General features: G+C 36.6%; 1 protein-coding gene across 5 annotated transcripts in view; it reads left to right on the top strand.

Moving 5' to 3' along the window:
- The window catches only part of FYB1 (FYN binding protein 1), a 159,002-nt gene that overhangs the window by 101,621 nt on the left and 41,836 nt on the right, over positions 1-15,545 (top strand). For all 5 annotated transcript variants that reach the window (XM_079144456.1, XM_079144459.1, XM_079144457.1 and 2 more), the window contains exon 3: positions 6,493-6,649. In XM_079144456.1, coding sequence (XP_079000582.1) covers positions 6,493-6,649 — 157 coding nt within the window. The remainder of the gene's footprint in view (positions 1-6,492; positions 6,650-15,545) is intronic.

Raw genomic sequence — 15,545 nt, forward strand, 5'->3', positions numbered from 1 at the left:
GAATATACTGTTATCCTTATGTCTTCTCCATCATCTCTACCTCTTCTCCTCCCATTCCTTTCCCTCAATTCTGCTTTTCTGTTGATAGGATTTTAGATCCTGACAAAAATCTCACAATTTAAGGTATCCTGCATTTCTGTGAATGGAAGTCACCCTTGAGGGTAGGGCCCAGATATCGCTGGGCATCCTCTGACTCATGAATGGCTTCATTTCCTCTTGGCAAAATGGCCCTGGGGTTCCACCCATCTAGATATGCCTGATCAGGGGCACATGACCTATGCAAGGTTTCTTCTGAACTTTCAAATTTAAAAGGGATGAAAATTTGGAGTGGAGGTGGTTAACTTCCTAGATTCTTGAAAGTTGTTCTTGTATTGTAGAAGGTTTTGCAGTTTCTCCCTCCTTCGTTCCCAATCCTCATTTTTTTTGTAACCAGGATGAATTGTTCCCTCCTACAGACACAGTAAATTCTCTTTTACTTTGGACATAGTGGCTCAAGTTCTTTCTTGACATTTTATCAAAATACCTATTATTTCCTCTTGAAAATGTGAACTCCTTTTAAAATGCCCAGAGCACACAGTTCCTTCATCTCTCTCAGATCAGACTGGGTAGTGGGTTGCAAATGTACCTGACTGGCCCATTTTGTGGAGTCATCCTGTCTGTCTATAAGACCAGTGTGTTATGTATCACTAAATGGAACAACAAAAAATAGACCAGCATGCCCATATGAACCAGCCACAGGATCTATATCCAGGTGTGATCCTGTCAGTCTTGGAGGAAGGAATTCCACATGGTCTTTCCAATTCCAGTATTTTAAAAACCCTAGGCAATCTCTGCAAGATTTTGGAGACAAGTTCTATTTAGACATCAGAATATTAGGTGTTCTCTCTCAAATTTCACTTCTCTGAATCTTGAAGACATCAAAAGCCTAAACTCTTTGTTCTTCCCCTTAAGTTATACCTTTTAAATCTTTTTTTAAACTTTATTTTAAATTCCTTAATTCCAGTTCTTCAGGGTTTGTTTGTATTTTCCCAGCCAGCCCACCTCCGTCATCATCCTTGGGAGCCCTAGCTCCTGCAGGTATGTTCCTGCTATTTGGTTTCAAAAGTCAAATTCTGAAGCATCACAAATTTAGCATCCTGAATGCCATATATATGAGCTTTATAGTCTCTAAAGCCAGATCTGCTTTGCATTAAACTGAAAACACTCTTATAAAATCATACTAAGGAGAAAGATACAAATCAAAAAGCTGGCCTTATACCCAGATATTAGGAAAGTTTGGTAATGTGTCCATTTGAACTTACCAATAATTTTCATTTTATTACTTTTGAAGTAGAAGCATAGCAGAAAGGGCATAGACATCATAAGAAACTGACTCTATTGCTTCCTGACTCTCTATACTTAGAAGCTTTCCTAACAATCAGATGGAATATAGATAATAACATATACCCCCTGGGATTGTTATAAGGAATAAATAAGATTACATATGTAAAATGCCAAATATGTCCCTGGCTAAAATTAAATGATATATTGATGTTATTTAATGTCATTACTCTGCACATTTTCCTACGGATTTATTATTTCTGTTTACTTCTCATTATTTTTCTGTAATTCATCACCCTTCTTCCTTTCACATGAAAAAAGTTTTCATTTTCAAGAATCTCAATATTACTAATTGTGTTTTATTGAATATTATAAAGTAAGATTGAGATTTTATAGTTAACCATTTTACTTTAGGATAAGTCTACCTATGTGGGGTTTTTTCCCCCAGGGAAACTAAAATGCTTTTCCTTAGAATTATTTTGTATACATGCAAATTTATTCCTTGCAGAATTTGAAAGTGACCAGAGATTTTGCAAAGCAAAATGTTTCATTGGTAACACAGGAAGGTTTTAACCTATGTTCAAACTTGATGAACAACAGGACACTTAAACAGTTAGTTCAATGTCTCATTAAGCCTTCCAAATTATTTCTAACAATTTTCAAAGGTATCTTTTATTTCAAATCCACCAGTCCCTCTCCATCTCTGAGCCCTGCCCTCTTCTGGCTTCACTGCACTCTCTGACAAACCCCATCCTAGTGGGAGAAAAATGGCTGCTAGCAACCGAAAGCTAACCTTTTATCCCAAGGCCAGTAGAAAAGTAATCACACCCCTTCCTGTGTTGCTCAGATTACCATAACCACCAAGGGAAGGAGAACAGATACTAGATAAGCAGAACAGTAAGGGTCCACCACAGATGCCTCATCAGAAAATCTCATAAGCCAATGTAAAGACAGAGAAGTCCATAGGTTTCCAGGTAAGACCACTTCCAGTGTTGCCAGTTCAAAGGACTCGCCATTCCCCAAACTGTGACTCTAACATCTCACCTCCAGGCCCCAGTTCACTCTCATATTATGACCCCTCCTGCTTGTCAAAATCTTTTCCATGAAAAGATAAGTCACAGATGGCTTCCATTTGGAAAATAACTTATTAATATCCATTCATGCAGGCTTATGTTCTTAAATCATTTCCAAATCTACCAAACCACATTATTTATAAAATACATAATGAGATGCTTTCTTGTCTGTCAAATTTACTAGAACTTTTAATGCTTAGTCTATGACAAAAGAGGCATTTCAAATAATAAAGTGCAGTCATGTGCTACATAATGACATTTTAATCAACAACAGATCACATGTGTACAATGGTCCCAGAGGATGGTTAGGATACAAGTGCATCCACAGGTAATAAGCACTTGGAGTATGTCCCTTCCATATATTCAAACTGATAAATCCCTATTTTCTCTTCAAAGACTTTTAAGATAGCTTTTATTGGTTATTATTTTTCTTAATGTATGAACAGGCAAAAACAGGAACCAAAACATCCAAATTACATTCAGTTCATCCATATGAGAAACAGAAGATTAATATCCTTACAAAGAGATTTTATGAACCAATAAGGAAAAGAAAATGTATTTAAAATATAGGGAAAATAATTTAAATAAATAACCATTTAAAAAGAAACATGGTCAGAAGAATGAAGAAAATACATTAGTGCTCAAAAGCAGGTAAAATTAAAACAATTTTTTCCAAGATAGCATTCTTTTTTCCTCTCAAAAAAAAAAATCACCTCAAAACAAGGAAGATAAAAGAAACAAACTCTGTATTGAGGGAAACTAGAAAATATGCATAAGTTTTAAGTCAATGAAATAGACAGAGAATGGAGGAAAGACCAAGAGGAGAGGATCAAAGCAAACAGAAAAAATAAGAGAAAAGTAATTCTACTCACCATTTAGCCAATGGAACCTAGGAATGTGTAAGTACCAGCAAATGTATGCTGGTAAATGTGTAACAATTAGTTATCAGAACAAAACCATGTGCGTGTGATGTAAATATAGATAGGTATAATAAATGTTACTGCTATAAGAATGGATAGCAATAATACACAAGTAACAGTAGAATAAGCAACATTCTTGGTTGAAAATTCCATACCCAATTCTTATATCTGGTAGCCAATCTGTGGTTGCAACTAATAAATAAGTGTAGTTCCAACCTGAATGCTGACTGATATTTTAATTTATATTAACCAGTGACCAAATCTGAGATAATAAAAATACATGTCAAAACTTCACTCACTTGTCAGTGATGTGTGTACCTACTTTGTGGAGTTGGATAATAAATATCAACTGTAAATATTTTTGCCAAATGCTTGAAAAATAGCTGCTCAATTTTTATACTATTCACAATATAATAACTGCAGAAATGACACTTAAGTCTAACTTGCATTATCAGCATTTTCTCCATCACTTTCTCAACCTTAACAATCAACACAATGATGAATCAAGCCCAGATCTGCAGTGTTTCCAATTTCCATGAGATAAACACTCTTACCATGTCCAAGTTCAGTCTATAGTAGTGAGGTCACTGAATTAAGACTTGGAAAGAGTTGCCAGTGGTTTACCATTAGATAATCTTTACACTATTTATAACACTTTCCACCAAAATTTATATGATATATAAATTTATATGATATAAAAAGTTTATATGTTTATAAACTTTTATTCATTTAGTTGTTATCTATCACCCCAAATCCATAAAAGCATAAAGTTCTGTGTTTTATCTCTGTTGTGTACCTAGTGCTTAGGATAGAGTTTGACGTATAGTAGACTTTCATTAAATATTTACTGAATGAAAAATGAAACACTGAGCTTTCTATCTGCAGGAACTGTTCTAGGTATTTTACATTTTTTAGGTCATAAGGCCTTCACAGAACTCTTTGAGGTGGCACTATTATTTTTTCCTTTTTACAGATGAAATCAGAAGTGACTGATCCAAGTGACCCAGAAAGTAGGTAGTGGACTCAGAGTTTAAACTCAGGCACTCTGGCTCCACACTGTTCATCACAGTAACTTCTCTTAGTATATCAGCACCATGAGGCTGGCAATGAGAAATTCCAGGATGTGTGCCACACTACAGAACTTAAAAGCAACCAGCAGATGATAGCGAGTGGACAGAGACAATATACTGGAACTGATAAATTACCTGACAGGTTTAATTTTGCAAAAAGGCTTTTTACAGGACCACTGAGAATTGTGGGAAGAATGCCAAAGAAAACCATTGCAAATGATAAAAACAAGGCAATCATTGACTCCAGGAAAACAGTAAGTTGAATGAGAGATATAAAGAAAGTAATCATGGTATACTATTTGGCTCAGCAAAGAACAACATTTACAAAGTCATGAAAATGAAAATGATGAATTCAGATTTCATCAAAAATAGTCATGGCTGGTTAGTTGGAAGGAGGAGAAGAGAGCAAAAACCCACCACTTCCAAATAGGACATGTAGTCACAGAAATACTGAGTTACATAAATGCAAAAGAAATATCTAGAATTGCACAAATCATCACTCCCAGTACAGAGGGCAAAACTTTTTGTTATATGTCATTTGGCACTGACTTGCCATGGACCATTTTGATTAAAAAATGAAATTAAAACAAGAAGGTGGAAATTTTTGTCCATAGTATTGTCCAAAGTTCAAAACATGATAATGTCACTGTTGACAGACACATAACAGGCACTCTTGCTAACTAATGATGCTATCTACTGATATCTTTCTGAAAGATGACTTGATTTTTTTTTTTGTCTCAAATACTTTAAAAGTTCTGTTTGACTATGCATTTCTACATATGGGAATTTGTCCAAAGACGAAATTTTAAAGATGTGCGCAAAGATAGCCAATTTTTTATTACAGTGAAAAGGAAAAGAAATAATTCAACTACAAAATATTTGGACCCTACTTTGTTTTCTTTTAAGGTGGAACCTAAAATTTGCATATATTAATAGGTACAAGTATGATAATTCATTACATATGTACAATGTGTAATGATGAAATCAAGGTAATAAATACTTCCATCTCCTCAAACTTTAATCATTTTTCTGTGTTCGGAACTTTCATACGCTTACAGTTATTTTGAAATACATCATAGACTGTTGTAATCAGTAGTTTCCCCACTGCACAGAGAAAACCAGAACTGATTTCTCATCTCTCAGCACTTTCTTTTTGTACAGTGTTTTTGCATGCTTCATCTAACTTCTTTCCATCCCCTTTCCCATCTGCCCTTTCCAATCGCTAGTGATCATTGTTTTATTCCATTCTTTTATGAGATAGGCTTTTCGGTTTCCATAAATGAGTAAGAAAATAAGTGGTATTTTAAATCACAGTGTCTATGTAAAGAAAAGCTATACAATTTTTTTTAAATTACATTGTTATTATATTAACTTGGAAACTTATTAATATTGAGGAAACAGAATAAAACTGGTAGCAAAATAGAAAAATGGTCTCCTATTTTGTTTCTCTCCCATAAAAGCATATATGTGCATCAAAATGTTCTAAAATATATGTAACTCAATAGTTATTGCTAGGTGATGATAATTTTGGTGATATACATTTAATTTTGTAAATATCTACATTATAACTTTATGTAATGTATATGGTTTACTTGTGAGATTGATTAATAGGCATTAATGCTTAAAAACTACTCCTTAAGCACAACATAACTTATTAATGATTCAAGGAGATTGTCAGAAACAAAGTGTATTACCTATGAGACCAGATTAAAAAAAAACCCTAAAATTAAAAAACTGAATCTCTTTTGTCTAAAATAATGAAAAATAATCTGTATTTGTCACATCATGAGGAATGTGATAAAAAGTTGATGCAGGGTTGTTCACAAAATCCAAAACACTAAAACAGGTCTGCAGAAGTTCAGAAAAAGTAAGATGAATTTTTTGAAGAGTGGGAATTAACTCTAAGAAATTATCTCATGAAATATAACATCTAAAATGTCAGGTCCTATAATACGTAAACTATTAGATTCTTTAAAGCACTCATTCAACTTGGGATGCATTTCTGACATTGTTATATTCAAGATTCTCATTTTTGCATACTTGGAATAACAGCCATTGTCTATATTTCAACTTTGTCTTAACTCATGATATTTATATTTTGCTTCCTAGGTACCAGCAAAGGCCAGACGTCTTACTCAACAACTACCCTACCGCCAACTCCACCATCCCATCCATCCAGCCAACCCCCCTTGCCAGCATCTCACCCAGCACAGCCACCAGTCCCAAGCCTACCTCCAAGAAACATGAAACCTTCCTTTGACCCCAAGTAAGCAAAAAATGATCTTGCCATTTCTTCACCAATGTCTTGATATAGATTTTCAAACTATGCTTGACTGAGTGCTAAGGGTTCATGGGGAAGTTTTGGATCATACAGATGGGCAATAGGCAGAAAGAAGGGCTAGCTGAGCAGGTAGCTCTTGTACACCCATGCCCTTTTAAGACTGAGTAACACTTGTTTATCTGTCTCTTGTCGAGTTTCCCCTTAAAAGTTCATTTGAAGAAACTTCCCACTGCCTTTAACCAGTTCTGAAGCTTTCTGAGGTCAGCATACCACCACCATGTCCTTTACCACCACTATCACAATTACCACCAAGACCACCATCATTTAGGACAGTCTATGATGTACTAGTTTTTTAAAATATTTTTTAGATGTTTATAGATCTTTATTTTATTCATTTACTTATATGAGGTGCTGAGAATCAAACCCAGTGCCTCACACATGCTAGGCAAGTGCTCTACCACTGAGCCACAATCCCAGCCCTATAACTAGTTTTTTTACACAGGTGATTTCTACAACCATACCAAGTTGGTGGTATTATCAGTTCATGGATGAGAAAATGGAACTTTCAAAGGTCAAGTAACTTCTCCAAGATTACATGATAGTGCAGAGGAGAAATGTGAACCACTGTCAGTCTGAGCACATGTATGTTTTGAACCTCTATGATAATTAGCTTCTATTGAAAAAAAATTTTAAATGGGGTTTCTCTCATCTTTCAGAATTTTTGGTAGGGTGTTTAAAACCTAGAAAACTTTTCTTCTCTCCTACTTGTGTTCAAATTTTCTTAAAATAAATTTCTGACATTTTAGAAGTGTCAGAACTCTATGGGTTGTTGTTATACATGAGCTCTTTATCCATAATTTACCAGAATCACTGATTAAGGAAAAAGCAAATGAAAGATTGGAATAAAATGAAATGTTGTTTTAAAAAGAAATTTAAGCCAGGCACACTGGCACACCCTATAATTCCAGTGGCTCGGAAGGCTGAGGCAAGAGGATCTTGAGTTCAAAACCAGCCTCAGCAAAAGCAAGGCACTAAGCAGCTCAGAGACCCTATCTCTAAATAAAATACAAAATGGGGCTGAAGGTGTGGCTCAGGGATCAAGTGCCCCTGAGATCAATCCCCAGTACCCTCCCCCTGCAAAAAATTTAAGACAACAAAAGCAAGCATAGATTGATTGATAAAACATGCTAGATCTTTTCTTTTCTCTTCTAGAAAATTGTTTCAGGTTATTTGTCACAAATAAGTAATGTCCCACGTACACAGAGTGACTTTCTTTACCTCAGTCTTCTTACCACATTGACAGACTTTAGAGTGAAATTATTTGCATCCACAATCCATATAATAGAAATGGCTAATAACAATATCATATTAACAGTTTTCCTTTGATGTTTCATGATTCCAGTTTAGAGCCGGTATTAAAAACACTTTTGTTATGGGTAGCCAGTACTATTTTTCATCTTAGTGTGCTTTATAGGAGTTTAAAGTTAATAGGTAAAGACGTTAGAGCAGCATAGAAATTATTATCTTATCTATGGCCTGCTTTGCATTTTTATTTTAACTGTACACCTGGGCATTTGTGTTTATGAATGCTAATTTAAATATTCTACTACCTGCTGAGAGCTAGCTAACGAAGAGTATAAGAAATCTGCCCACTACTGACATGTAAAGGTTAAATTAATACTAGTTTAACAAAAATAACAGCTAACATATGTTCTTATATATACCTGATTTCTATATATTTTCCTTTCATACACACATATATATATAAAACCATATTTCTCTTTCCTATTTTTTTTATATTCACAAATTTAGCCTATCAAATTTCTATTTAGTTGCTCTGAATTTTTTTTATGTGACCCTGTCCCAGCTACTAACTTCAGTAAGGCTTCTGAATGTAGTGTAATTCTAGTGAGGAATTTTAATAAGTGATCTGAGCATGAATTCCTGAAAATTAATAAGGCATGAAGGACAGTGATTATTTGAAGAAATTAAGGAAGTAAGTGAGGAAGAGTATTTGGTGCTATTCTTACTGTTTCAGGAATCCCCAGACCACTCATATATTTGATGATTTACTAAAAAGGCTTGCAGGACTGAGCATACAGTAGCATTGATGGCTGAGATTCCTTAAAGTAAAGAGAGGAAGACAAAGGCAGCATCTGGAGACATTCAAGTACAGTCTTCCAATGCTCCCTCCCTGCAGGCCTGAGAAGGCCACAGTAAGAACGCTCCTTTCTCCAGCTGTGCCCATCTCATGGTGCCTTGCAGGGAAGCCTATTAGAGAGGTACCCCAAATTTCTACTTGGGGCTGATTACTTAGGCACTTTCTTCATAGCAACCATCAAAATACTAGAATCCTAGAAAGGAAAGTGGGTGTTTGCCACAAGTCACCTTGTTCTGTAGCCTACATGGAGGAAAGCACTCTTCCCCATTAGCCAACTCTTCAGACAGGGTGCAGGATTCTATAGAAGCTGAGTTTCCATATATAAGCTATGGGAAAACCTTGATAGCAGACTGTCCTAATAAATAAGCAAATTCAGGCCTTCTATATTGACTCTTTTCTGAAAACCTACTCCCTAGAATCTGTCATGATAAGGTAAGAAATAAGCTGTAGGAGGAAGAAACCATTTCAAAACAGTCCTATAACACGGGCTATTACTTCCTTCGGATTCTGGTCAATTTTTCTACTTTGAGAGAAATTCTGACAAAGAAGGCAAAGTTAAGGAGGGCCTGCCAGTCAGCCAGGTTCAGATTCTTACCTATGATATTGTTTTCATCTGAGATTAGCAAAATACACTAATAATAGTAAACTTTACTGCATCCTGATTTCCATCTTATTAAGAGCTCCTGTTAAAATGTGATTCATCTAAGAGTTGCCACCTTCTCAAAATGTATCCTCTTTGAAGAAAAATGGAAAGAAGCAAGAGATTTAGATGTTCTATTGCCTGGACAATCTGTATTTGGAGTATCAGAAAGTTAATTATAATATGGAGAAAAGAGAAGATGTGAAAGCTAAGGACACTTACATGATAATGTAACTTTCAAAACAAAAAGTGTCAAAACTTTTTAAGCTTGCATTAGTAAGCTCAAGTAAATTTCACAGTGAGGAAATATCTAGGTTAGAAAACTCCCCCAAGGAAGGGGAAGCCAGATAAATACATAGAGGAAATGAAACCCAAATGGGTCTTGATATTCAGGCTCAAAAGCTTATAATTCACATGAAGGGGAAATTCATGGGTAAATCTGCAGATAGAAATGTGTAAGGTATGAGTGCTTCTGCACTTCTCCCGTTACCCTTCCAAATGTCTGCATGGGTCCCCAAGTCTTCACCCTGCCAGCCTGCAAGGGTTCCTCCCTCTCGAATCAAAGTTCACTCTCAAGTGAAGATCAGATAGATTTTTTTTTTAACATTCATTTGACAAATATCTTTTGAGTCACTCCATTGTGCTTTTGGAATCAGAAATCATCAGTGGATGAACCAAGAATCTCTGCCCTTATAAAGCAAGGGGGCAAGAGAAAAAAGAAAAAAAATCATACACAAGTAGCAGATACTGTAACAGGAAGTGTCAAGGGCTGTGGGAGAAAATAAAGCAGGGTTAGGTGGTAGAGGGTGAAAAGTGTTGGGGACAGCGATTGCCACTTTAAAGGGAGAGGGGAAGCAGCTAGAGAAGCGAAGACACATGGGAAGACAGGGAGTCAGTCAGGTGTGACACTATCTGAGGAGAGACTCTTCAAGGCAGAGAGAGCAACTGGGAAAAGGTTAAGAGGTTCAAGGAGTAGGGAGGAGGTAACCACGCCTGGAGTAGAGAGAGCAGGGGAAAGAGTAGTAGGAAAAGAGTTAGCTCTGGCAGGGTCTTGGATGGAGATTGTGGCTCTCATCCATAGTGAAATGAAGCCCTGAGGCGCGAGCAGAGCAGTCATGTTTTCCGACTATGTTTTGTCAAGATCACCTTCACAGATGTGCTGAGAAGAGACAGTAGTGGGAAGATGTCAAAGCAGTGAAACCAATTAGACAAATATTGCAGAAGCACAGGCAAGAGATGGAGGTAGCAGCGGAGGCAGTGGTGAGAGGGATCCAGATTCTGGATGTATTTTGAAGGTAAAAACAACAGCATTTGGATTGGGGTATGAAAAAAAAAATTGAGGGATCAAGAATGATTTCCAGGTTTTTGGGCCTGAGCAACTGTAAGGACGAACTGAAATGAGAAGGCTACGGGGGAACAAGTTTTGAGGGCAGGGAAGCTAGGAGGTCACGGTTATGTTAAGTTTAAGATTGTCACTTAAGAGTCAAGTGGGAATATTGAGGGGGCAATTGGGTGTCACAAGTGGTGAGTTTCAGAGAAATCTCTGGGTTAAAGATTCAGATTTGAGAGGAACGAGAACATATTCTACACTTAGAGTCATGAGACTGGTAGATAAGAAAGGAGTGTAAATAGAAAAGACAAGAAATGAGGCCTTGGGCACTCGCACTCCAGGAGGCCTGGGATGAGAAGGGGCAAAGGAGAATAAAAAGGAAGAACAGATACGGGTGGTGCCCTGGAAGACAAGCAAAAGGAGCACCTAGGGAGGAGGCAGAGAGCAAGCGCACCAGAGGCTGTGAAGACCCTACAAGGGAGGATGGGGAGGGTTGGGCTTGCCAATCTGACCAAGTAGCTTTAAAACAGATGAAAGGGGAGGACCTGGAAAGAGCCAGTAGAGACAACTCTTTTAAGGAGAAAAGGAGACCAAAGGAACAGGATAGTAACTGGTGGGAGCAACAGGATGATGAGAATTTTTCTAAGATGGCAATGGTAGTGTGTTTGTATGCTGACGGGAAAGATCCAGTAAAGAGGAAAACATGATAATGGTAGGGAGGGGAGAATTCCTGGAACCAAGGACTAAAGCCACTTCAATCTAGGGAGGGATTGGCTGTCTCCAAAACCAAACGACTGATAAGGTTATAGTTCTCCCTGGGGTGTACAGTGGAATCTCTAACTGGGATCAAGGCAGGAATTGCAGGAGATAGGGGGCCTCTATCAATCCCCTGCAGCCTGTTCTGCAGCTTCTGAAGCTGTTCCCAGAAAAATCTCATATTGTGTCACTTGGGTTGGAATATCTTGAAGGTGTAAAAGACTGAAGGCTGGTAAGAATCAAAAAGTCATAAATAACTCCGAAAGTTAAGTAGCAGAGGCCAAACTTATATGTATTTTAAATTGTATCATTTCTCCACCTAGTGGTCAGAATACAGTTCATCTACATTTTCTGCTATTTTGCTTTTTGAAGAACTGAAATGGACCCAAGGACCATCCATGTTTATCATTATCAAGCTTTAAATCATCATCTTTTAATGGAAAACATGTCTTGGTATCATTTCCTAAATGAATTATAATTTTAATAGCCTAACTAATTCTTACAATGAAAATTGAACCAGCGGTTGAGTGTTTTGGCATAAAAGACAAATTACATATTATTGGTAATAATGAGACAGGAAAAGTGAGGTGATGAATGAGAAATAATAAATAATGGGAAGTGACTAGAGTGAGAGAAAGAAAAGATAAGTAACTCTTCCCCTCAGACCACTCAAAGTTAGCTGAAGGGGTTGTTTGGGGTAAGAATTTACCATTGCAACATCTTAAGTCATGAGAAATGCTTAAAATTTTCCACAGCTTGAGACCTTCCATATCAGTTGACCACCACCAGAGAATCTTACCTAATTCCATGGAAATCTTTGTCTTAGGCAAGTCAAAGTTTTAAAATTCCTTGTGGGTTAAGTGTAGGAAGGTATGTTCCAGAGGAAAGGTCACAGGATTTTATTCTGATGAGGACAGGTATGGAACAAAGTTGTATTTGATGAAGTGATGCTTAGATTTCCTCTTTCTTCCTTTTAAAAAAAACCTGGTAATTAAAGACTAAATTCATGAATAGCAAATAAGGTATGAAGATCAACAGCTTTACATCTTTAAATGTCAGGAAATATAGTGCTAATAGCTTTCTAAAAACGACGGTCATGGTAATAAATTAACTTCACTTTTCCTTTTAATTCTGTATGCCATAACTTCAAAACAAAGAGCCTTGGTGAAAGGGCTTCCTGAATAGACTCATTATCACACCTGATAAGTTTTCTTTTCTTCTCCTCCACCCCTCTCTCTATTCAGTTTTTGTGTATTTATTTTGTTCTGACTGGTTCTTACTCTCTCTGTGTAGCTTCTCTCAATGTCTGGAATACTTTGAAAAATTGGTGACAGTTTGGTCTAGGTTTATTCAGGACATTTTCTCATATTTCTCTTATATTTTCCCCTGCCATTGCTACTGTGACCATTATTTCATATTTATTGAATACTTTAATGTTATTCATATTAAAAATTCAGGCCTATATAAAATGGCATTGAGATTTATATGCAGCAATGTTGAATTCATGACTAAATGTGAGCATGCAAACATCTATAGGTAATAAATGCTTTGCATAAATGTACAGGCACACACGTATGAATGTGCTACACAAACGGCCTTCATTTTACGTGGATTTGTTATTCACCCAGGTGTTTTAAGAAGTAAACTGTAAGACCAGTGGTATTTTCTATTCAATATCCTTTTTCACTGATGGTAATAATTCACCCTAGTAATAAAAGTCTCTTGGTATTACTAATACATCATTATTTCATAAAAATCAAAGTCCTACCATGACAGAAATTATTTTAATACTTTCTAAAAATGATAATCATAATAATAAATTAACCACCAAAGTGACGACCCCTTTCTTCAAGAGCTTTATAGTCTGGTAGTGAGAAGAGAGGCCTGTAAGCAATTACTATATAATTTCAAAGTAGTCCAAGATATTCACAATAAAGGATGGGTGGATGACACATAGAGGCAGCAAGGAGTGGGTTCTGGGGAACTGGGGGTAACTTTCCAGAGGCAGTGTTCAGGAGACACAGCACAGGAAGACCACAGCAGGACATAAGGAGAAAGGAGGATTATTTCAGAGAAAAGTAGCATGGGCTAAGCAAGTAGAAACAAAACCAGAGCAATTGATGCCCTATTTCAAAATATCCAAAAGAGTGAAAAGTCTCCCAACATATAGTCATAGAAATGACTAATGTTTGAGAATATGAAAAAGTTAATTCCTCTGACTCAATCATGACACACTACATACAAGTATAAAATTATCCTAACATACCCCATAAATATGTACAAATGTTATGTCAGTAGAAATATGTGCTAATTTGGAAAAAGAAACCTATCATAAGAGGTCACATATTATATGATTTCACTTTTAGAAAATGTTCAGAATAGGCAAATCCATAGAGACAGAAAGTGGATTCATGGTTGCCAGATGTTGGAGAAAGGGGTAGGAAGGGATTTCCACATGGGGTGATGAAAAACAATTGGAGCTAGATAGTGGAATAGTTATACAACATGGTGAAGGTGCTGAATGTCACTGAACTGTACACTTTGAAATGGCTACAGTGGCGAGTTCTATGCTATGTGTGTTTTATCACAAGCAATAATCAAACAAAAAAAAATCAAAAAAATTGAATAAAGAATAGAAATGGAGATTTTGAAAATAGAGAGCTCCACAGAATTGTTAAAATACACCTTTGTAGGGAGCAGGACAGATACCAAGTCATGTACACATGAGGGGCTCATTTTGTTTATGCCAGTTTCACGTCCTGCCTTTATATCTCCAAAGTTCCAAAAAACAACAACAAAAACATGAAAAATGTTTAAATTAAAAGAAAAATTCTTCTGAAGCCACAAATGTGAGCCCTTTTCATGGTCATTAATAAGAAGGTATTCCCAGCACACACTCTTCAAATGGGGTTCGTTTTGCAACCAGCATCTCTCTCTTGGGTCCAAGTAACACTCTTTCCTGATTCTTAAAGTGGTTTGAATATTGAGCCTGAAAGTGGTATGTTCATGTTTTCATTTGTGTTAGAAAAATCACTTTAGCAAAAGTTGGAGGAGAGACTCTCAGGGTGGGGAAGAGGAACAATTCCAATGGTCACAGGCCAGGTGGCTACTGCAAGAGACCATCGCCAGAAATGATGTAATCCTGTTCTCACATCTAGCAGGAGAGAAGGGAATGATGGGAACAGGAAAGTGAATTATAGGAAATATTAAATACAGAGAATTGACAGAATTTGATGATTAATGTGAGGATGAGGAAAAGTGAGAAATACAGGATGACTTAAAGCTTGGTTGGAATTGTGAGTTGTGGTTCATTCATTAAGACATAAAACTACAGGGAAGACAGATGTAGGTTGGCAGGGAAGAGGGAAACCTGTTTCTGAGTTGCTAATATAAAACTGGCTGAAACTCAGGAACTCAAGGAGGCCTGGACTAGGGATTTCAACATGGAAGTTACCAACATTAAGATAATGTGTGAAGCTGTGGTAGTATATGAAACCATTCAGGGACAACTGTAGAGTGGAGGGGGTAAAAAAAAGTGAAAGAAAAGAAAGCCAAAACCAGAACACAAAGGCAAAGGAATAGCATCACTTGGAGAGGAAGTTAAAAGAAAACAAACCCACAAAGGAAATTGTGGGATAGTGGCCAGAGAGACAAGTAAGCCAGGAGATATTTCTTATAGAAACAAACAAAGGCGGTTCAAGGAGAGCAAAATGGCCAGTACTGTCAAGGGCTACAAAGCAATGACATAAGAGTTAGGCTGAGCAGTGTCCAGTGGCTTTGGTAGGTAAGATTTTTCAGAGTAGTTTTAGTGTAAAGAAGACAGACTGTGGTAAATGAAGAAATGAGCAGGAAGAGAGGAAGTAGGGTCAATTTTTTCTGACTTGGTTGCAAAAAGTAGAATCATCTTGTGGTAATGTGGAAGATTCAGAAAGGCAGACATGTGATAACTCTTTTTTTTATAGAAGAACTTAATGTAGGTTAAGGTAGAAAACAA

The sequence above is a fragment of the Sciurus vulgaris genome (genome assembly GCF_902686455.1).
Source record: "Sciurus vulgaris genome assembly, chromosome: 6".
Taxonomy (NCBI): Eukaryota; Metazoa; Chordata; class Mammalia; order Rodentia; family Sciuridae; genus Sciurus; species Sciurus vulgaris.